The sequence below is a fragment of the Dromaius novaehollandiae genome, chromosome 11, assembly GCF_036370855.1.
Source record: "Dromaius novaehollandiae isolate bDroNov1 chromosome 11, bDroNov1.hap1, whole genome shotgun sequence".
NCBI lineage: Eukaryota > Metazoa > Chordata > Aves > Casuariiformes > Dromaiidae > Dromaius > Dromaius novaehollandiae.
Window position 1 is genome coordinate 26,649,285 of NC_088108.1, and position 23,309 is coordinate 26,672,593.

Here is a 23,309-nt window from a genome sequence, read left to right on the forward strand (position 1 = left end):
AGGAGTCCACACAGAGCTGATGCAGGGGAAACTGTACAGAGCTGATCTGAAACAGCCTTGCCCTGGAGATCACGTAGCTAAAGGCATCTGCTCGCAGACGAGCAGTCAGGATGTCAGAGCAAGCTGCCTCCCCGCTTCCCAGCTTTTCCCGTTCAAAGGAAGGAAGATGGCAGGTCCTCTCGATGCCTTCACTGCACTCCCTCACTCGGCCTCAGACCTTGCCGAGACTTAGCGGTGTCCTAGAGAAGTTGCCTCGTGGGTTTATTAATTAATTCATTAAATTATTGCTGGAGCTAATTGAGACCCGCATGTTCCTCTCCAGCTCCCTCCCCACTGGCCTGCAGCTCAGGCGGGGAGACACGGCGTTACAAAGGATCACTAGCGTGCAGCTAATTAGCTGCCGTTCAGTGCCCATGGGAGCATCCAACGCCAAGCTTGCCGCGTGTCCTCCTTGCCGTCTGACACAGACGTCTGCCAGGCTCGTCTCAGTGACGAGCATCAGGTTTTAATTAGTCTCAAGCATGCTTCCTGTCGCAAACACTCTGCTGGGGGCTGTTTGTTTTAATTTGATCAGGGACAGGCAAAGAAAGGGGGAGAAGGAAGGTAATTAAATTCGACTAAAAATCTCGGCATGCCATTAAAGCCGGCGCCCTCATTTGCATAACCCTCTACCTGCAGCACAGGAAACTTCGGCGCTTTCAGATGCCTCTGCGTGCGCGTGCGCTTAGGGGCGCGGAGCCCAGGGGAGCAGCGTCTCCGCGTGCCCCTAGGTGGCGCTGCGGGCGCGGGGAGCCGCGGGCCCTGCGCGCTGCCTGCGCGGCCGGGTGGCCTCGGCGGTGGCGGGTCCGCGGCGGGTGCTGCAGCAGGAGCCGCGAGAGCCTGGGGGCGGTGACTGCCCGGTAAGTGCAGGCTGCTCCCTGCTGGGGGAAGGGGGTGTGAAGGGGCAGCAGCGCTAGAGGAGGTGGTTCGGTGCTGCAGGGCAAGGGCTGCTCGCTGTTTCGAGCTATTTTGTGTGGGGGTCGTGAAGGGCTGCTGCTAGCAGGACTGTCGAGCCCTGGAGGTGGAAAGGTGCCGCTTAGGTGCAGCAGTCCTCTTGCAATAGAAGAGGAAGATGGGAATTTGAGGGAATTCCGTCTCTGGAGGTTTCTAAGCAGTGTGTCTGTGCTGATTCTTATACCAGGTGGGAAAAAAAAAAAGGAGGAAAAAAAAAAAAAAAAAAAAAAAAAAAAGGAAGTCCTTGCTTGCTTTCAGCAAGTTCAGGCTACCAGGTGAGCTGCTTCCCCTCCTAAACTCAGGGCCCCTCCTGTGTCATGACTCAGGGCTGTGTTCGAGCTCAGCGTACCCGGAGCTGTGTGGAGGCAGGACGTGCTGCAGTCGGGCTCCCTGTCGGAAAGACCCCCTTTCCCCAGCTTCCTAGTCGCATCTTTTCTCCTGCCGCCCTTTCCTTCAAATGCTGGCTCTGCTTTCCTAGCGCTGCTGTGTGGGCACGTGGTGGGATGCTGCTGCAGGAGGGGCCTGTGATAGCCCCTGTCACCGCAGGTTGCAAGCGTTTGGCTATGTAAGCATTAAACTATGTCTGAATGTCTTTGTAAGGATTAGACTACGTCTGAAAGAGAGACAAAGACCCTGTAGGACCAAATTCCTGCAACCAGTAAACTGGAGGAGAGTTTTTTAAAATGCTGTTTTTACGTCCTTGCCTGTTCAGCATAGGAAGAAACGAGAGTGGTTTGTTTTTAAAGAATGCTGCAGGAGACAAATCGGTGTCAAATTATCCCTGGGAACAGCGATGGTAAGAGGGGCAATATCCCGGGAAGGTTGCCTGGGGATGGTTGCAGAGGTGCTCTGCCTTAGCCCTGGAACTTGGGCAATGAACAAGTATTTGCCTCGTACTGTGAATTTTTGCTGGAGCAAAGTGCACCAGAGATCTTTCGAGCGCTTGGGCAGAGCCTGGCAGAAACGCCAGAGCCCCAGCAAAGGGTCATGGGGAGCAGAGTGGTGCCAGCTCATGCAGTGGGCAAGACACCAGAACAAGAGGCAAAGAGACAAGCCAAAGTTGTCTGTGAACCCAGATTCCCAAGGTCAGGAAAGGCTGAGTCTAGTCAGAGCTGGGATTGTGGTTCCCAAGCAAGTGGTGGGTCAGTGTGGGATCAGGCTGGGGGGTTCTACAGCCAGCCCTCCCATTGTGTGGCCTTAAACAAGTCCTTTTGGCTCATGGTGCTTCTGTTTTCCTGCTTGTGTTTCCTTGTTTAACCTGGAGAAAATACTATTCCTAATTTCCCTGCTGGGCTGTCCATAAAGCAATTATCTGCTAATTATTTCTGCTCACTGGCAAGATAGTTCTAATGATATTTGCTAAACATTTGATTATTATTGCAAACACCACTTTTGGATTTGCAGTCAGAGCCATGATTGCTAAAGAGAGTTTCTGGGAGAGCTAGTCATTACAGAAAATTGGGAGGTTTTTTTGCTTTGGTTCGGGGTTTTTTTAGGGATATCACAGTCCGAGCTAGAATTTGTGATGCTCTTAGGTCTTTTGCTTATTTAGGTAAAATAATTAAGGTGATATGCTTGATGATTTATAGAATTAGTAAAAATCCTGGACAGTGTGAGAGGAAACATGGGGAGAGAAAACAGGAAAAGGGAAGCATGATGTTGGGAGAAAAGGAAGGGGGGCTCTTGCCTGTCTGTCCCTGGGATACACATTTGCAGCCAGACGAAATCCTGTGGCAGTTTAGAGCAGGAATACCTGCTGCTACCCGTTCCCCAAAATCCCTCAGCCTGCAGCAAAGGGAACTTCTTGAAGTCCTACTGAGGGAAGACGTTTAATTTAGAAAAAATGGATTCATTAGCCAAATGTTACTTCAAAGCAGGGAACCAAGTTGCAGGGAAGGCAGTGAGTGTCGGGTGGAGGAATGCAAGCCCCTGGGGACCTTCTCCTAGCAAGCGGCAGGTGAAAAGGGAGAAGGAGGTTTGTGTAGAAACCCAGGCTCTTAAAAGCTCGGGTCCGTTGAGCAGCGTGACAAGGGCCCCCGCTGCAGGCATGAGGCAGGTTTCCCGGGCCGGCAGCACGCTCAGCACCCGGGAGACAGGAGCCCTTGTTCTGCTCACGAGTGGTAGGGGTTAGGCACCTGCAAACTGCGCCTGACGCTGGAGAAAACAGCCTCATTTCCGAATCCGTAATTAAAGCGGTAGAGTGGGAAGTGCTGGGAATAGCCTATGGCCCTCCCCTATTCCAGCAGGGCTGCGCGTAAATCTCGGCGTGGGAAGTCTGCCGAGGACGTGCCTGGACGGTGCCTTTGGAGGGGGCCCTCCGTGCACCCCCCGGTGCGCTGGGAGGGCTCCTGCTAGCCCAGCCCCCTGCAAGTGCCCCCAGCAGCAAAACTGCCACCACCGTGGCCTGGAAGGGGAGGCTGTCACGAAACGTACAGAGGGAGCTGGGACTCCAGCCAGCCCAGCCAAGGCACAAGGACCTCATATGAAGCAGCTCAGAACGGTCCTTGCTGCCTAAGCCTGCAATTTTGGACATTTCTTGGAACAGATTGATTCATCTCCCAGCACAGATCTTTTTTCAAGCCCTGGTTTTGCCTGGAGACCATTGTGCAGAGCTTATGAAATTCTATTAAAGGCCTTTCTGGATGATTTTCTGTAATCAGCGACTTACACCAGGAGCCGTCAGAAGAGGAGAGGAATCATCCTTAAGCCAAGCAGTGCTTTTCCACGGGGGTTTTGCCCATGGCTGTTAGCCGTTTAAAGGAACACAAGCTTTTCTCACATTGCTGCCTCTTACTGTACAAGCACTGATGGCAAGAAGATCCCAGGAGACATTGCAGGGTGGGTTAGAGTGCTAAACATCCAGGCAGCTGCTGAGGATAACAGAGAAAACTGAAGAAATGCTTCGCTCCAGCCTCCAGATGGGCTCTATGGGGAGGAGAAAACATCCATAGAGGGACGTAGCTACCCAAATGGCCCTGGCTCCTGCTTGCCTGGAAGATGGAGTCCCCCCTAGCACTATTTGGCATTGCACCTTCCCCACAGGCTTGCTGGGAGTAAAAACTCGGAGTGAAGGAAGGAGACAAACGGTGCAAAGAGATGGAGCTCCAACCACGCTGGGAAAGCCAGGGATTACCAAGGCAGCAGTTTGGAGGCGTGGTTAGGCAGAAAAGGCCCTTACAGTACAACCAGCATGTAAAAAAGAGGATAGTGGAGGGAGACAGAGCTGTGTAAAGAAGTTAAACTATTACAGAGCCAGTGGGGAGAGAGAAAGTGATCTGTGCAAAATGTAGGAGGCTTCTAGCAGCGGAGGACAGTCTGTACGAGTCTGTACCACCTCCAGAGGGGTAAAGGGGATATGATGGAGGGGCATCATGGTTGCACTTTGCAGCATGTGCAAGGATGTAAGAAAGCTAAAACCACACCTGCTCTCAGCTGGTCTCCACGGGCAGCAGACACCTCTGGGTACAGCACACAGGGAAGAATTACCTCTTTTAGTGGCGCTGTGGAAATTGGTCCTCTTCTTGCAACACGATAAAGCTGCCAGTGCCCGAGATGAAAGACCAGGCTCACACCAAGCAGCACATTAGGGTCTTGTGTGCTGTCGTAAGAACTGTCAGACAACATCACCTTTACGAGGTGACTTGGTGGCGTTCCTTTTTTATAAAAGTAATGGATTGCATTTATCCTGGGCTTCAGCAAAAATAGAATGTCATAAAAATAAATTGCATTTGAGAGCACAGTAACATCTGTCATTACTATTGACGTGCTGCTGGAACTTTCTCGGAAACAGTGCCAGTTACGACTTCAGCAGTCACGCACATCGATTATGGATCAGCCAAAGGTACTGAGAGGATATGATCCTCTTTTATGCCTCTGCAAAGATATCATAGGATCTGCAAGACGTTGTCCTCCTGTCTCAGAAAACAAGCAACTACTGACACATGGGCTGTCGCCAAGAGGAGAGCTGCTACATCCTCTGAGCACTTCTGAAACACCTCTCTGCAGCCCCTGTACCATATCTTACTTTCTCTACTGCCATGTGCCTGAAGCATGAGGTATTTGCCACATGGCTGGAGAAGCATTTGCATCATCCAAAATAAGCTGCTGTTGCTATTTCCTCTTTTCCCTCAGTATTCAGCCATATATTTTGCATCGTTTAGCTTATTTCTTGCATCTTGCTACCTTCCTTGGATCATGCAGTTAGAGGGGGCTCCTCAAGTGCTTTCCCTGCCCTGCTGCTGTGGGATTTTCCACAAATGAGCCACCTAAGTATATGCAGCTCCTTAGAGTGCTGTAAAACAGGCATAATGTGCACAGGATTGGGAAGGGGGATTAGCATAAGAATTTGCAATCGTTCAATTAAAGGCAGCCCAGTAGTTCACATTCTCCCTGCTTTTGGGTCCTCTGCAGGCCTTCTCCTCCTGCAGATTTCACATTTGATGATCTGTCCTTGCATATTCAAATCCAAGAGTTTCAGGCTGCACAGAGCAGCCAAGGGGGCAGATGTCCGAGGATGCTCTTTGATGGTATTCATCAGAACCAGAGAAATTTCAAGAGAAATCCTAGTATCGCAAGAAAAATCCAGACCTGCAAGGGTAAAGCTATCAAGGATAGGGAAGGATGTGTTTTTCAGTAGCAATAGGAAACAGTCTCTTAAAAGTCATGCATAGCACTTAACAAGTGGCTGGTCCCGCCCAGTAAAGCCCAGAGTTGGCTGAGTTCCCCCACACCTCGTGAGCTTTGGGGAGCCAGTTATTCTCCGGATGTGAAAATCAGGGTGTCCTTGCTGGAATCGCTCCCAAAAATCCTCCTACGTGGTATTTAGTGAGCTATATCTTTCAAGATGCCTTAAGCAATAGAGAATATGAACCCTAAAAAGCAGCATAGCTCAGTATTCATGCCTAAATATCCAACATCAGAATAAGGTGTTCTTGTCAACCTTCATGTCTGCTTTAAGGTTGGCAATTTCACACAATTTCAGCATGACTTCTAAAAAGCAAAGGCCTTGATAGCCCAAATATTTTCATGTGATTTTTTCTGCAACGATCTGCAGAAGTAAGAAGCATCAACGTTTGCAGAATATGGAAGAAACTGCAGAGTGTGCCAGTTTAAATAGCTTTAGCAATTCGTTCCACTTCTTCCCAAAAATTGCATAGCCCAGATCAGTTATGGGCTGTACCAGCTCTGCCCTGGTTAATCACTGGGGAAACAATTTCTGTTTCTCTGGCAGAGTTCAAAACATGAATGAGTGGGCTAATTATTTTACTTCAGTACTTACGGCGTTATCGCCTGCAGCCGTATTTCTGTTCAGTCCTCGGAACTGTCGGGAGGTGCTGCGTCTCCCCTTTCTTTCCTGGTCTGAGCACTTCTGCATGGTAACGTTGCTAGAAGCTCATGAAAGTTCGGGGGTCAGAGCTGCTTTATAACGTGAATGCCAGCTCAGGTCAGGTTGCTCTCTAGCTTCCACCGTGCATTTCCTTTTTAGAATTCTTGTATCTTCCTGGAGTCCAGTTTTTATAACGTTTCTGTTATTCCTCTCAGCGGTTGTCCCACTAAGGTAACGTTATGCTTTCGTGGGAACTGCCCACGTGGCAGAGGCGATCTCTGACAGTGAGGATTAACTTCACCAAGGGGCTCGAGTTTCATTACAGAGGTCTTGAACTGGGTCCTGCTAGACTCTCCGCTCGGAGCGGTCCAGCAAATGGGCAGCATGGGACGTGCTGCATCCCGGTCAGGTGTGGGGGTGTGTGTGTGTGTGTGTGTGTGCGCGTGTGTGCACACCCGCGCTCGTGCAACACCCGCTGTAATGATCAGGCCTGCGGGTAGCAGCTGCAGCAGCTGCTGGGGCCGGCGTGGGGCCGCACAGGAGGCTTCACGTCTTCGCGCTTCAGCTCCTGTGCTGACACGGGCTGCTCTGTCTGTAGAAATCTGTCTGTTTGTTTATGCCAGGGCCCCCAGAACAGAGGAAAGGACCGTTTGCCGTTGTTCCCGAATGTGGGCTTCCAGAGCCTGGCCTGACGCGGACGGTGCTACCCCGTCGGGTTAGCGAGCCGTTACAGCAGGCGATGAGCAGGCAAAGCGGGTGGGATGGGAGCTCCAGGCAGCTCCCGTGAAGTGCCATCGCTTCCTAGCACTGTAAAGAGCACGTCGCGATCATCCAGTACAACGCTGATTTCCCGAGTATTCGTGGACTGTAGGAGTTTGACCGTGTAGGTCTGCATCAGGGTCAGTTCTTCCTCCTGGTTAACTAGAGCACGTGTTTGATTTTAAACGTACTGAGTGAGAGGTTTCCCCACTGCTGCATAGGTGGTTCTGGTTGTTAATTAGCCTTGCTATTGAAAACACTAGCTTTATTTCCAGCCTGAATTGGTCTCATTTCCCCTCCAACCACTGTATTTTCTTCTTGTTTGTCTGCTGAATTAAAGAGCTGACCTGCGGCAGCTGCTTTCCTTCCCAGGTGTATCCTTGCTCCCTTTCCTGTGGCAGAGGGCAGCACTCGGGCTTGCCTGGAAGAGAAGTGCCCAGGAGGGAGGTGGGAGCGGCTGGGGCGAAGGCAGCAACCGCTCTGCACGAATAATTACAGAAAACATTTGTAATTTTTGCCAGCTGTAGCATAACAAACCCTGTTGGTACCTGAGACCAGCTTGATAGGTGAGAGCAAGCCAGAAGGGTCCCGTTTCATTCCTGGGCTAAACGGCGAAACTGTTTCTCCCGGCAGTTCTGCTTGGGACAGTCTGAGCCGCTGCCGTGTCGCTCCTGCGTTTGTGCATTGCCAGCGCGGGGTCAGGCCCTGGCCCTCTGGTTTCAGGAATTAGAGGGCGGCTTCTCTGTCCTGCCCCTCTGCCCCTGCCCGCTCCCCGGCCGGCCCCCCCGGTCGCAGCTCCAGCGCGTGCAGCCGAGTCCCAGGGAAGTCGGGCTGTTCCTGGCCAACGCCAGCGCAACTGCTGGAAACGGGGCTGGGAGTTTCCACGGCTGCTGGAAACGGGGCTGGGAGTTTCCACGGCGCTTTTGCTTTCCAGGCGTCAGCTGCGCGGGCAGACGCGGCCCTGGCGCGGGGGGCAGGCGTGCTGCATCAGCGGTCACTGAAATGGGAGCGGCGTGGTAAGAGACATATATTGGTTCTTAACACAGGCCGGCCGTGCGCTAGCGTTTACCGTGTTTCACAGCTCATGTGCTGCAGACAGCAGCCTTTGTGCAGCAAGGAAATGTTCTTTGGTCCTGTTTTGTAGTGGTAATAGCTAAAATTTCCATCAATGTTCGGGGTTTTCAACCTCAGATTGCTTAGCAGTCCCCAGAATGAAATGAAGAGCAATCTTGGGGAGCGCGGCGCAGGAGCCGTGCAAGTGCCTGCAAAGGAAAAGGCGCAGGCAGAGCACCGTTCCCAGCTGGAACTGACACCAGAACTAACCCCTTTACTCCACCAAGGCTGAAGTTTATTAAAGACCATGAGTCAGCCAAACCTTGAGTCTGAATCTCATTAAACCAGACAGCGCTAGCATACCTTTGTTCCCAGGGAATGACCTCGTCTCCTTTTAAATGCCATGCTTCTTCCAATTCCCTGGTGTTTCCCCTTCACATGGGGACCTGTCTGACTTCCCTTAGCTCTAGGTTTTGGGCAGCTTTGTGCGATCTCCTTTCCCAGTATGATAAAACGGGATAACGCACAGAAGCGCAGAACAGTGTGCAATGCCGGAGGGATTCACACGTGCAGGGCGAGGCTCCCGCTGGCTCTGCGGCGTCTGAGCAGCACAGCGGGGAGGCAGCCTGCCCCGTGGTGGGTGGTTGCACGGTGGGACTGGGCACCCGGGGAGGGAGGCCGTGCCCCCCCGGGCTGCACGAGCTGCTGCCGCAGGCATGGCCGAGCCGCGGCACGGGGTGGTAACGCCCAGGCTTGCGGTTCGCCCCTGCTCTGGGCCGTGGCAGCGAGGTCCCCAAGCCCTCCTTCTCCGGGCTTCAGGCTCCCAGCCTAGAAAACGTGCAACGGGAATTGCTCCTTACCCAGCAATAGAAGCATGAGGTTTAAATGAGCCTTTGTTGCTGCTCTTCAACCCCCGGCTGGAAAGGGCTGCAAATGAGAAACGCCTTATTCCAAGTCATCCAGCAGCAAACAGCGTTTCAGGGCTCTACGTTTACGGGCTGCTCCCTCACAGGGACTCAGTTCTCAGCCGCTCTAGCAAGGACCGGCAGAAATTGTCTTCCATTTGTCCAGGGCAAAAAACACCCTGCCCAGCACGTGCCTACGCCTCCCTCAGCACTTCCAGTAAAATCATCCGTTGTTCGCAACTTGCTTCCTTAGAAAAAGGAGCAGATCCGAATAGGTGCGAGCTGTGCAGCACCCTCAGGGCTCGTGCAGGGGCCTGGGCAGAGCAGCAGCAGGGAGGCAGCAGTGACCGAGTTCGTTTTTTCTGCAGCTTTCTGAAGCAGCAGCGGGTGCGAAAGTGCCGCTGCTCAGTGCGGAGAGGACTTGGCAGAGCCGAGACGCGGCTGCCGTGGGAGCCCACGCTGCCTGGCTGGATGAGGTCCCCCGTTGCTGCGAGCAGCGCTGGCAGGGCAGGGAAAGATAGCGTTACGTCTGTGTACTGCGCTGCCGCTCCACTCCCGCTTCTCGTCTGTGCTTTCAAAGAATGTAAAGAAGAGGAAAATGAAAAAAATCTAATTAGCACCACAAACAGCGTGCGAGCCCGGGGCGCAGACTGCAGCACGGCAGCGGCCGGCGGGATAAACCCAGACTCCAGGCGCGGGGCAGGCCGCGAGACGCGAGGCAGTGGGACGCGCTGTGCTGCCCGGAGCTGGAGGCGGTGGGAGTCAGCCGCGGCGAAATGGAGCTACCGCAGGTTGCAGTGTTTCATCGTGGGCTGAGTCCAGATGGAAGAGCCCAGTCCAGCCGGAAAGGAAGGGAGCCTGCAAAACCACGTGGGAAGCGGGGTTGGGGGCCGGAGTTGGTGGGGGCTCGGCTGCGCGGCGCGGTAGCTCCCCAGGGCTGAGCTGCTCCTCTGCTGATGGCTATTCGCGGTGTGCTGGGATGCTCTGCGGAGGAAGGAGTGGTGCTTTCCCTCCTCACCCTCTTCCGCACGGGGTGTTCAGACTCTGCCTCTGATTCTCCTTTTTCAGTTTCACATGAACTCATTAATTTCCACTTAACCAACAAAAAGTTGTTCCTGGGAGCTGTTAAGTGGTCCATATTAGAGAAGCAGATAAAGTGATTTGTGTGTAGAGGGACTCTCCAGGGGGAAGATACTGCAGAAATGTGTGATTTGTTTATTATTACTCTGCTTTTCTTGCAGTTCAGCAGGGAATTGTTTCTCTTGCCCATTCACTTGTAACTTGGCAGACTCTCAAACCTGTGACCTTTCTCCCTGTCCTCTCCTGCTAGTTAATGAATGAAATTTTTGGAGGAAGGTATTTTCAAGTTCAGTGCCTGACTCCTTTCCATTTTTAATACAGCTGATAATGGGACCGAGCTTGGCCCAGTTAAAGTTCTCTTCTCCCAGCTGCCCTCTTTTCTGTTGCTTTTGTGGCTGGAGGGCGAGATGTGAGGGTGGAAGAGGAGCACTGGGGTCTTGCTGGGTCGGTGGAGGATGCAGCTTAGCAGGAGCTACTGAGCGACCCAAGTCTGGGCAGAGAGAGGCAGGTCGCGAGCAGGGCTGGCGAGGGGCTGGGATTTTCCTGCGCGTGTTAAAACGGGTGCTGGCTTCCTCCGTGAAACTGCGAATGCCAGAGCACGGCTGGGGTGCACGAAGCGCTGGGCGAGGTGTCTCGTGGGCTCCCCTCGCTGGCGGCGGCCGCGGACCGACCGTCCCTGCGTCCAAGCGGGCTGCTGGCCCTGGCGCCCCGCGGGTCGGTCCTGCTGCCGCCCGGGCTCGTGGCAGACCCCCCCCAGGCTGTGCCCCGTGCGGCCCGCACGTGCCGTCGGTGAGGGCACAGGCTTCCCTCGGAGAGCTAGCGCGTGATTTAATCGGAACTGAAGTAGATGCTTTTAACATCTTTTCTGGCCACAGACATCGTCCTGGTCTGGTTTACCTCCTTCACGTCTCCTGAGCACTGCCTCATTCCCACACATCTTTTTGGTCCGTCTGAAACGGAGTGCAGAGAAAGGCCAGCAACGCAGGCTGCCTGCACGGAGAATTAATCCCCCACCTCCTCCGAAGACAGAAATTGAGTCTGTACCTGGCCGTGGCTGATGAAGCGTTTGTAGCAGAGGGAAAGAGGGAGATGCTAGGGAACACCAGAGACTGCAGACCCACATTTGTCATTGCTTTAAGTTAATTAACGACACCCCAGTTGGACTGGCGCGCGTGGGACTGCAGAAGGTAAATGGCTTCAGGAACCAGGTTTCTGAAGGGAATCCGGCACTTGCTGAAAAGAGCTAAATGGTGTGTAAGAATATGACCGTTTCTCCTGAACCCTGTGAAAGGCACCTGAGTCAGTCCTGCGCGGGGGTGTCTGCAGGGACATCTGCTCCGGGTCTCAGCTGCGGCTGCCGGTGGGGGAAGGAAGCTGCCGGAGCATGCGGCTCCCGCGGGGACCGTGGGGCTTTGGTGGCTGTGTCCCGTCCTCTGGAGGCGGTGGGAGATCAGAGCAGATGTCCCAGACCTTGATCCAGATTGAGCAGGGACTCAAGGCCAAGGCTCAAGAAGGCGACGAGTTTTCAGCACACTGTGATGTTTAAGAGGCAGGTTGCTGTGCTTCATCCTGGCTCAAGCGCCACGAGCATCTCCCAAGGGAAGGTACGGGACTGACCGTGGAGCCTTTCCCAGGAGACGCGCCGGAGCCAGGCGATGGAGGCTTCAAAGGCTGGGCTGAACTTAGCTTTGCGTGGAAGCACCTACCACCCAGGCACAGCGCTGCGCGCCGAGCTTCTGGCACGGATGCGCCCAGGTGAGTGAGGGGGAAGGTGCCGTCTCGTTTGGTGGGAGGAAGCGGGCGGACGGGCGGGAGGGACCAGGCTGCTGACACGGGAAGCCAGATCAGCTTAGCATCTGCCTCCCCTGCCCCAGCCCTGTCCTCGCCCAGCGGTTTCTCCAGCTAAAGAGCATATTTCTGTATTACAGTATTGCACCATGGGTGCTCTGCTGAACTTGGCATTTAATTCCGCAGGCTGAGAGCATGGCAGCAGCCTCTGTGCCTGTTGATGGCTGAAGAAACCCGGTAATGACCCAGACTAACCATCACTTCCAGCTGGTCGAGTCCTGCGGATGCCAGATACGCTGTCTCGCCAAAGCAGGAGCTCCCCGCAGCTGTGCACGCTCCGCAGGCCCTGTCCCTGCTGCAAGGTAGGCTGCCTTCGGCGGTGTTTCGGGAGCAGCGTGCCAGGCACCGTGGGGGGACGCTGGTGTCCTCGCGGGGGGCAGACGCGCACTGCAGCCCTCCCCGGCACGCACGGGTCCCGGCTCTCCCCAGCTGCCCAAACCGGGCACCAGCCTCCTCAGTTAATCGTGCTGCTGCTTAAAGTACCCAGGGGCAATTTAGTACCAAAATATGTGCAAAAACCTCATAGAAAGGTGCTTTTAAGTACAAGTGCTTCCACCAGCATTTTTAAGTGTTGCAGTCAGCACATTTACTCTTAAGCCTGGTTATGGTTTCACTCAGTCTCCAAATAAAACTGCAGTTTTTCTGTATGTATGTGCACATATATAAACCACATGCTTTTTCATTGCCTTTGTGCCCCAGCTTAATTCATTCCACTAATTAGTTCATCACTGGTGTTCCCTAAGACATAGTACTACAATAAGGCCCCCCTTCCTTCCCCCCGAGTGTAGCGTAGCTATTGCCAGTGCCTAGCATGTGCATGGAGAAAATCCAATTACAGCAGCAATTACATGTGGGGAGCATGGCCAGGCTGGAATCCACAGAAGGTGAATTTCAGGAGATGCAATTTTCCTCTAAATTTGAAATAAGATAAAATAACTTGTTGGTGGTTGGCCTGTGGTTTCCCCAGTACTCAGTCTTTCTGCGCTCAGCTGCTTATTCATTCTTTGGGTGAGGAAATTCACCAAGAAAAATGATTTACAGACTTTCTGCTTGGTAAAGAGAATTGTCCTTCCAGGCCAGTGAAGAATTTACCACCACTCTGAAGGAGAGGGAGGATTTTAAGAGTCTGGTTACAGATAATATATCAGTGACTGAAGGAAGTGGCAGGGAGGACTAGTCATGGATATGCAACATTTCCTCTGCCAATTAACCTAAATTGCTGACCAGAATTGTGATGGCTGAAAAAATCAGTGCATGAGTGGGGGAAACCTGCAGGAACCTGAGAAACAGCAGGAAGAGTCCAAAAGCCGGAGCAGCCTGTCCCCTCGCCCCTCTTGCCTTCAAGCCACCCTGCACAAAAGCACTGAAAAGGGAGGACAAAAGCTAGAAGTGGGGAATGTGCCAGTAAGGGATTAATTGGCAGTTAAATTATAAACAGCAAAACTGACCTTTACCAAAAATTGGCCACTGTCTGTTTCCCTACAGCCCTCACACGTATCCGACACGGACAGAGGAATAGGAAGGTCAACACGGAGTTTCGGTGTGTCATGTCTGTGTTGTAAGAACTGTGGCGTTTGCATGCTGGCCTGCAACTCCGCTTTATTATGTCTCATAAAACCCTATTCCATGAACAGTGTCCTGTGGAAGCAAAGACACAAATAACAGTCATTGCGATATGACCACATGTTGTCCAAAGCCCGTAGCGGGGTGCCGTGTGGCGGCCCTCAGCCGCTGAGTGGCTGTGGCTGGACCGGTAAAGCACTGGCATGAGAGGGCTGCAGGCCCATCCTCATCCTCCTGAGCACGCGAGGCAGGGCCAGGCAGCCTGGGTGCCAGCCCCCTGCCACCACCTCTGCAGGGACGTCATGGGCCCGTGCCAGACGTCTCTGGAGACTCCCTAAGGCAGGGTGGGGACGTGTTTCTGGGCAGGATGCTGCACACTCAACTTAAGGACTCGGATCAATTCCTCCTTGAAAGCCTCTCTCCATCTTCTTCTCCGTAACTTACGTTCCCTTATAGAAGAAACTCGTGGAAAGCTGCGGGTTCAGCTCTCCGTGTGTTAACGGCTACCTTGCTAAGCTCCTTACAGCAAGGGTAGGATGCAGGTCAGCGTTGCCGCCTCTTGAGCGCAAAGTGTTGTGGTGGAGCTCAGAAATGCGCGGTCCCACTGCTGAAAACCCTGTGCCCCCAAGGTCGTCCTCAGGATCCGCCTGGCCCCTCTCCCGCTGGCCGTACGCTCACAAGCAGGGCCGCGGCTTGGCGGAGCAGGCTGTAGCTGGTAGCTTACAGGCAGACGGAGTCAAGCTGGACGCGTGGAGCAGCGCCCTGAGAAAAGAGCCCTTAAACGCCATGCGGGGAGATGCAATGTGTCATCTGCTGCTCAGGCTGGAGACGGAGCAAAGGGCGTCCGGCAGCGATGGAAGATGCTGGGGCAGGCGGAGGCGAGGGCTAGCAGAGAGCCAGCTACGCCGAGCCCCGCCATGAACTGCTGCTGACGCTGCAGCACCGGAGCTGGAGGGGTGAGTAAATCTCGGTGGTTACGTAGCAGAGCCTGAAAGTTTCTGCTGTCTTTGCTTCAGGGACTGCTGCTGAAAGGATGTATCGGGATAGCGGGACAGCCACGCGTTTGCAGCCTGCCTGCTAAGCCCTTCGCCGCACATTAAGCCGGGACCAGTGGTGTTGTCCTTCAGCCACCTCTGAGAGCCGCAGCCAGAGGCGACTGGCCCCCGAGCTCACCCCTCTGCACCAGGTGAAGACGAGTGTTCCCACTTGTCCTGGCCCACTGCCACGGAACACACACGGTAACGTTTTTATCATGAAAAATCTAAAAATACCATTTCTTTCCCAGACTCTTCTCTTTCTTTATCAGAAACAATTTTTTCTTTCTGCTCTGATGCAGTTGAGCAGGGATATGAATTAAGTCTTTTTTTTTTTTTAAGTCTCTCATCTGCTGTCCCATTTGCTACCCCTTCCAGCCTAGGAATATTATCTAGCTATTCTAGTTATTCACCGAGTTATCCTACATTCCTTTTGCGGGGAATACATGCCAAGTGGCAATAGGGATGGCTATTAATTGTAATCAAGGATTTAGACTTGATATTTAGTTGAACTTTGGTTGTCACTTTCTGTTAATTTAAAATAAACTTTAGGTAGGTCAGATTTTGGAACTGGAGTGCTCAGCTGTGTCCCTTTGAGAACATAGGGCCCTCAGGAGCTGAGGGAAGTCCCAACACAATCTGCAGGACACTCCTCCTGGTCCTTGGCTGCACTTTAAGTGATGCACTGATCCCACCTTCAACATGAAGTCCACGTTTGCATTGCTGCAATCCAGATTTTGGCAACAAATCAAGCAGTGACTCAGTTACCCCATAATTTCAAACACATAAACATCTGCTCCAGAGCAGAATAATTAACTTTCTGGTTCATCCACTGAGCAGAAAAGCTTGGGCTTGCAGCTCCAAGTGTAGACTTTTTAAACGACTTCCCATCAGAAGTGTTTAGCTTCTTTTAATTGCTATGTGATTGACAAGCATTTTAGCTAGCACAAAACACGCATAACCAGCACCGGAAACACGGCGTAAACACAGACAACAGCATGGAAAGTCACCAAATGTTGTTGCTGGCATGTGTTCTTCAGGAAGCTCAAGGTAGAGCCCTAATCAGCTTCCAAACGTGATTACAGAGCATGAAGGAAAGTTATAGTTTGGACAGCACATTGATTATATAAGGTTTAAACATTGGTGTGATTACAGCAGAGCACGAAGCCTTCATTCAAAAACTTTACTACATTTTTCCTCGGGCAAATTGTCCAATGAATTCTTGACCTTTTGACACTCTACCTCCATTGGGTTCACAGTCGGCAGCCCTCAGCCGCGGAGAGAGGCTGGCTGGCTAAACACCAGCAGACAAGGCTGTCCAGCTGATGGTGAAGTATTCTGGGATTTCCTAACCTCCAAGACCTCACGGAATCCCCAGGGAAGCTGTTTTCTTCCAGCTACCTGCTTAGGAGCAACTATCTGAAGGGAAAATGCCTTACCTCAATGCTCCAGGATGTTCCTAAACTTCATCTTGTAGTAAAGTCAAGTGAAGGGGGAGGGAGGGAGGATACATTTGCCCAGCTTATCCCAGAAACACCTGAAGATGTCACTCCAGTCAGGCCTGTGATCTCAGCTCCCTATCTCCCTACCTTCTGTGTCAAAAGCAAGGGTATAAAACTTACTCAAGAGAGTTTGGGGGAAAAAAGCAAGAAAAACACTTATTTTGGATTAAATTTTAAAGCAAGGTCTACCCAGCCCATCTCCTGTGACTTGACCCCATAGCACTAGTAGGGGCCACATCACAACCTCTAACTCTTGTTTTCCCAGCCAAGATCACATGTGTGCAGCATGTCTTCCCACTTCATTGACGTTTTGCTACTTGAGAGCACTCTTCTGTGAGAGGGAGAAATCTGGAGGACCCAACCCAAAATCAGGTCGTCAATATGGAGATGAGCCCAAATGGAATTAGCGGAAATGCAACATTTTACCTTTTCCTGGCTCTCTGGTGTGAAGTCACGCGACGTGGTCGAGGTGCTGGAGTATAACCTTTCAGCGGGGGTTTACAGCGACGGCGTGGAAAGCTTCAGAAATCCTGCAGGTCAGTGGGTTGCGGGTCCCAGTATGAGAGCGCAGAGCCTGCCAGAGGGCTTCTGCAGTGGTGGGAAGGGCACTGGGGGACACACATGCCATCCCTTTGGGCTTGCATCTGCTGCACCTTTTCTTGTTACGTCTGCCAGCTTGCTCTTTTTTTTTTTGAGTACTCCAAATACTGCATCCTGTTTGCGTTCCGATTCCTCCGTCGCCCCTTGGGAGATGCAGCGAGCTCGGGGTCTGCCCAAGCGCGGCTGAGGGCAGAACTTGGCGCGCGGAGTCATTTCACATGCTGTTAATATCAATCTACTGAAAGCCCATAGGAGAGGGGAATCAGTCCATAATGTGGTACAGCTGATGACCTCAGAGGTAGACAGAGACTTATCTCGAATAAAGGGGGAAAAAAACATGGGAGAAGTCAGAACTGAGCAAGAACTAAGGGATTTGGCATGAGAAATTATCTCAGTGAAAACAAAGTAAAAGGGAAAAGCTGGCTTGATTTGTTCAAAACTAGCGTTATCCAGGGAGGTGACAAAGAAAACTCCTGGCAGGAAAATCTCTCTTTTGCGTGACTGGGCTGGAGTGAAGGCCTCCTGCAAAACGGCTGTGAAGCTCTGTGAAGAGCTTATGCTTTGAAAATCCTGGAATATAAATTTGTGCCATGCAATTGCACAAGTCCTCTCTTAACCACTCGGGGCTCCGTATCATAATGTATTGCTGGGCTTTATAGCCCGGAGATTTAATGCCTGCGGTTCAGTGTCCAGTGCCCATTCATCATTTTGGTAGTTAGTGGGAGGCGCGTTCCCAAGAGCTGGATGACGATTGCTGCCAAAGGGTATGAGGTGAAATTTTTTGCCCATTAATAACACTCACATTAAAAAATACAAACTTCGTGTAAAGATGCTGACAGCCTGGAGGAACACTGGAGAAGAAAGCTGAAAAATACTGCAATAGGAGGAGAGTTCTAGGAAAAAACAGCAGAACTATGGCATGTGGGAGGCACTGCTGTCTGCAGCTATTCAAGGGTGAGGACGAAGAATGGGACTTTGAGTTGCCCAGGAAAAGTGCAAGAACAACAAACTGCATGGAGTAAAGAAGAGTGAAATTTGGGGTGTGTAAAAGAGAAGATAGGTGCCCCTTGGCTCCTGCTGGGTTTTCTGAGGGGAGGAAGCTCAATTGCTTGTGGTTTCAAATTATCCTGTCGGAAGCACTAGTGAATGCAAGGCAGGATGTGTTTCTGCACCAGGTGGAACTTAACCAGGTAGGTTCCTCCCTCGCGTTTCCAATTCCACATGTCCAGCCAGATCTGGCTTCAGACTGAAGTCCTGCCACTGCATCTTCAAGTCTTTGCAAAATTGTACTATCCAGAACTCCTAGTTTTGCCTGCAACCGAACCAAAATCCCATTCCAGACATCCGTGCCAGGAGGAGGTGCCTGAAGTTAGGTTTCTCAGCTGGGGTCCATCATTTCATGTCACGTTGTTATAACTTTCAGGAAATTGTTCTTCCTTGGTGCATATATACAGCTTCATACAAGGACCTGAGAGAGCTGCTCCTGAAGAGTCTGCAGAAGAAACTATTTGCCATCATTTTTCCAAATTATGGCTTTTTTGCCTTTGCCTGATTTCACTGGCTGTTGCTTTCTCGGACTCGGAAGGGCCTCCTCTGTTCGGATCCCTTCTATACATAGGAGGACAGCCTTCACCCCAACCTATAGTCAGCAAAGCATGGAGGAATTTTGACAGTTCTTGAAATACGTTTTAATTTTAGAGCTTTTTTTTTTTTTCCTAGCTGCAGGTTTGAAGGTTTTGCAGTCAGTACCATGTGTCATCCCGGCATCCAGGAACAAATGCCCAAGTCCAAGAACTATGGCTGTAAAGTGGGCTTGTCTCATGATCCCAAGCCCCATCCTGTCTTTCAAGACCAAAGTCAATGCTTTAAACTTTAGCAGTGGCATTGCAAAGTCTCTGCAGAGTCTAAGATTTGCACACACAAAAACTGTTTTCACAACAGCTTATTTCCAGCTTTGAAAAAATGAATTATTTTGCTTCCCTTTGATTTCCTCTTCCCCCCACCACCCTCACCCTATCTGGCTTTTAGCTTCAAAGTACCCTTAGATCTTAAATAAATTTATTTAGAACCAAAGATATTTCATGTCATTTTCTTTTGAAAGCTGTTCTCTGCTTCGTTGTGCAGCTGCCAGAAATCAGCCAAGTCATAGCTGGAGGGATGAAGATGATGAGAGAGAAGGCTGCTTTTCTGGGATCCCATTTCCTTAGAATTCCTTAAAATTGGAGGAAAGGTACCTTAGTACCAATGACAATCGGTAATAAGGTGGGCTGCCTTGGAAAGAGACTGGGGTACTGCTATCTCAGCCAGGCTTTTTTTCCTATAACTAGTGACCCGTAAAGCATGAAAGTATAGCCTGTGCTTTGATCGCATGGCATCCACAGAACAAGTGTCAAAATGGTGTCATTTGATGGTTATTTCTCTTTTTGAGCTCATCTTGACAGGAGTAGGCACGATAGCTCACAAGGCTACTGCAATACTGTGTATTTTCTTCTTCCTCCTCATGTGGCTGTTTCTTGGAAGTTTAGTACAGCAGGGTCGAAGTAATGCCTTTTACCTGCATTTGCCGTATATCAGTTTTGATAGGAGTATTTGTTCAGTCATTTAAAATGTGTTAATAGGAGTTTTGATAAGTTAATTGATAATTTTTAGATGTATTAATAGAAATCTTCAAGCAAAAAGGGGAATATGTATATTATTTAATCCCACACACTTATGTCATGAGGTTTTGAGGAGAGGACGGGACAGTAGGTCTTGTATTCTGAGTAAAAATTTGTTTTCCAGTAGGAGGGGAGGAGTTCAATTTGCATAGATCTTGTGGACCCATAACAAACATTTGAAAATGATGGGGAAAGGAGATTCCCAGAAGACTTTTATTAACAACACAGATGGTCCAGGAACTTAACATAGAGATCAAAGCCACGGTGGGAGTTTGCTCTTTAATTGGGACTACCCTGTTTCCGTGCAATTAACCCACCTGGGAAATGCTGATGACACTTATCTCTCTTCTTAGGGATCTTTGCAAATTCGAGCCTATTCGTCTCTGTGCAGCGCACTGGGATCTGAAACAGAGGATGCAGAGATGATTGAATTACAAACTCAATTAATACTGGCTTAGCGACTAGGAAGATAAAAATTAATACAAGGCGCTAATTGGTCAAACTGGGCTTCTTAAAGCTCCCCCTGCACAGAGGAGCTGTTCAGAGAAGCTGCCAGCGCTGGGCCCGTGTCCCGGAGGGGCACAAGGCAGCGGTGACACGCTCCGCAGCTCAGCAATAACCCCCGCAGACGCTGCAGTAGCGGGCAGCTGATTTCATCGCCTGTTTAAAGGCATCTGCCTGCTGTGGAGTGATGGAATAAGGTGCTGACCGAGACGGGTCACGCAGGAACCAAAGCTTTCAGCTGTGCCCTGCACCATGTGGGCCGTTAAATGTTTGGGGAATACGCTCAGCCCTGTTTGCAGGCCTTCTGCAGAGCTGGAGCTGCTGCTGCTGCTGCTGCCGCCGCCTCGCTCCGGGACAAGCCGCTCCGTCCAGCTGTGCCCCCCCGTCCCCGGCGTCGTTCTGCTCCGCGGGTTTCACGACCCGGCGGCAAGCCAGGCCGTTAGCAGCCCCGTTAGCTGCGGGGCCGGGGAGCACCTGGGCCCGCAGCCAGCAGCCTGCGAGCGGCAGAGCGGCGGCACCCGTCCCCGGCCGCCCCGGACCCGGCCGGGCTCCTCCGGCGCCGAGCGGGCGGCACCGGCACGGGCGGCGGCGGCGGCTGCTCGTCGGTCTCCGGAGGTTTTAAGCAGCCTCTTAGGCTCCGTTTCGTGACCGCCGAGCCGGGAGCTCCTGCCCGCAGCGCCTTGCGGGGGCCCCCGCCGCCCCCGGCCCAGGTGAGGGGCTCCCGCCCGGGCGCCGCGGAGCGGGGGAGGCCGCCGGGCCCCGGCTCTCGGCTCCCGGCTCCCGGCTCTCGGCTCCGGGCCGGGGCTCCGCGGCGATGCTGCCGCCGGGCAGCTCCGGGCCGGGCTGGTGCCGAGACCCGTCTGGGCCCTGCAGGGAGCCACCTCGGGGAGGAAGCAGCCCCCCGCCCCTCCTCCTCCTCCTCCTCCTCCTCCTCCTCCTCCTCTCCCCGCGGCCAGGGTCCCCGCCGGGCTCCCGGGGAAGGCGGGAGCGCGCCCGAGGCTGCGGCGGACCGGGTGGCTCCTGCCTCCGCCCTCCCCGGCCCGACACCGCCCCGGCCCCGGCCCTGGCTCCGGCCCCGCACGGGCAGCGGCTCCGGGCTCCGGGCGCAGCATCCCGCCCCTGCGAGCCGGCGGTGCGGCGGTGCCTGCAGCAGCAGGGGCTCGGCAGCATCTTCACACCCCCCCTTCCCCCCTCCCTCTGGGCTTACAGCAGCGCGGAAGACTCCTCAGCCTCCCCCGCCCGGGGCTGTAGCCACGAAGGCTCCTGACATGAAGCTGCTCCTGAGCCTTCTGCCATCCCTCTTCTTCGCTGCTACAAGTAAGTGGCTCTTTGCAGGTCACTGAATGCAAAAAGCGGGGGAAAATCAGGGCGTTTGGTTGTGCTGCTGGGAGTGGGGGCTTGCGGGGGACTTTTTTTATTAGGATTTTGATCAAAATGTTTGGTCTGTCGGGTCTGTAATCCCAGCACGTGTCGCCAGTGATGCTGCTTGTCTGAAAATAGCCCTGCTGCATCCCGAAGAAATGTTACCGCTTGAGGAGAGTTTGTCTGCGTGTCTGTGTGCTGCTTTCTCTGCGCTGTGCTTTTTCTGGACTTTCATGTTACCTGTAAAAAACAGAGAGAGAACTGCAAATTGCAATTCTGTGCCTTATCCAAGAGAACAGAAAGCGGCGTGAGAGCGGAGCGAGGGCAAACGCAGGAGCTGCGCTGAGGTTGTGGTCTGGAAGGGGAAGAGAGCCGTGGACAAAAAGCAGACAGAAAAGAGATCCTGTTTGCTGGAGGTTAGAAGAGGGTGCAGGGAAAGCCGGCAGCTCTGGTATTTCCGTCCGATGTGTTGTGTTTCCCTTGTGTCAATGACAGCTCAAACCGGCCCTGTCCCTGCCCATCCCGGGGGGCGAGGGGCGCCCCGGAGCCCTGCCACGAAGGGGGTTAAAACTCTCTCTCAAGCTGAACAGCTCTTTACTCGTGTTTCCTTCAAAGTGTTTTGCTTTAGCGGCAGCTCATCCCATCTCAGTGGAGGAAATTCAGTAGGTGACTTAGACTGTGTGCAGGGGGTTTGTGGTCCTGGGCAGGGAGCTGTGGCCGGACAGCGAGGATGTGTCGCGCGTGGGAAAGGTGGGGTGGGAGAAGCGTCGCCTCTGGGCCTCGTCCTGCCGTTCTAGGGCTTCACTAGCAGAAATGCATCTTCTCTGAGGACAGAGATCGTGTGGAATTAAGGGATGTTTCGTTAAGCATGTTAGGGAATTCATTTTCTGGAGATGAACTTATTGAACTGACTCGTAAAATTAGCCTCGTGTATGAGAAAAGCAGATCTCATTTTTGGTGTCTCAGGAGAGGCCTTTGTAATGGAAAAAAGACGTGTCTCAAAAAGGCGAGATCTCGCCGGTGTCATTTTGAGTCTTCCTCACGTTTGTTCTGAAGCCTGAGAAAAACTGGATAGAAGAGCCCCAAAACACGGTTGCAGATCTGGGATGGCGATGCCTTGGGGTCTGCCGGGTGTGCTTCGCGAGGACGAGCCTTTGGGGAGAGCTGCCCTCGGCTGTGCCCGGCCGGGCTGCCGGCTCTCCCCGCCGCCCCGCGGCAAAACTGCTTTCTGGCCCTGGGCTTTGGTTTGCACTTTTGGCCACAGATGTTTTATTGGAGATGTGCAGGTTTCGTTTATAATCTTGGGTGGCCCTTGTGAAGAGTCAGCAGATGCCAAACTCAAATCCGGGCTAAATTTGGCCACTTTTTTATTTTTGTCAATGCGAACCCGAAGCGCGGTACGAGATGCCCTTCCCTCCTCCGGCCTGACGCTGCTGGCGTGCGCAGCCGGCGAGCACCCGCAAAACCCTCCCGGGAGGCAATAAAATTCGCAATTCTGCAAATTAACTGAACCTCCAGGCAACCAGTCTGCATCTTAAGAGACCTTGGGGGAGGTCGGTTTTTCTAAAAAGCTACATAATCCAAAAATCAACTCTGTTCTGGGCCTTTTACCTTACCTGAAACGTAGACTTTTCCTCTAGGTTTCTTATTTCACCTGCTCCTTTAGCATTTCTCCTGGCACCTCTCCAGCGTATTTTAGGAGGTTTCCTGCCTGGAAGGTTTGCACTGAAACTCTTACTTGTGCTTTGTGCATGCTCTGACTCCCGTGTTCGCTGTGCGACGTGCCGGGATCCCGCGGCTCCTGGCAGAGCAGGGGTGGGCAGGGGGTGGGCAGCCGGCGGCGGCAGCAGACAGCGGCAGGGCTGTGGCGGGCGTGCTTAGAAATACACAGGCACCTCAAATAGGTGAATAAATGTGTTTTCTGGTGCCTTGGCTCGACCCCGGGGTGCGGGCCGAGGGCTGTTGTCGGAGGAGGAGCTGGGGAATCGCTGTGCCTAGCGCGGCTCTCTGCCGGGGTTTCGGGCGCAGGGGGCCGTGCGGGAGCCGCTCCATCCCCGAGCACGTGCTACTGGCAGCCCTGGAGACGATCCCGGCACGAGCGGGGCCAAAACCTTGGCCTGCCT

General features: G+C 52.8%; 1 protein-coding gene across 6 annotated transcripts in view; it reads left to right on the plus strand.

Annotated features, from left to right (window-relative positions):
- Positions 1 to 801: 801 nt before the first annotated feature.
- Positions 802 to 23,309, plus strand: part of LOC112980813 (relaxin receptor 1-like) — a 40,194-nt gene continuing 17,686 nt past the window's right edge. Inside the window, exons 1-6 of one of the 6 annotated variants that reach the window (XR_003258519.2) lie at positions 813 to 899; positions 10,992 to 11,871; positions 12,091 to 12,266; positions 13,450 to 14,765; positions 16,329 to 16,599; positions 17,493 to 18,736. Coding sequence is in view for 4 of the 6 variants with exons in the window: in XM_064518485.1 (XP_064374555.1) it covers positions 16,461 to 16,599 (139 nt within the window). In the remaining 2 variants the exon portion in view is untranslated. Of the gene's footprint in view, positions 900 to 10,991; positions 11,872 to 12,090; positions 12,267 to 13,449; positions 14,766 to 16,328; positions 16,600 to 17,492; positions 18,737 to 20,752; positions 21,142 to 23,309 lie in introns of those variants that run through there. The other 5 variants (XR_010391132.1, XM_064518485.1, XM_064518484.1 and 2 more) reach the window with 5 other exon arrangements.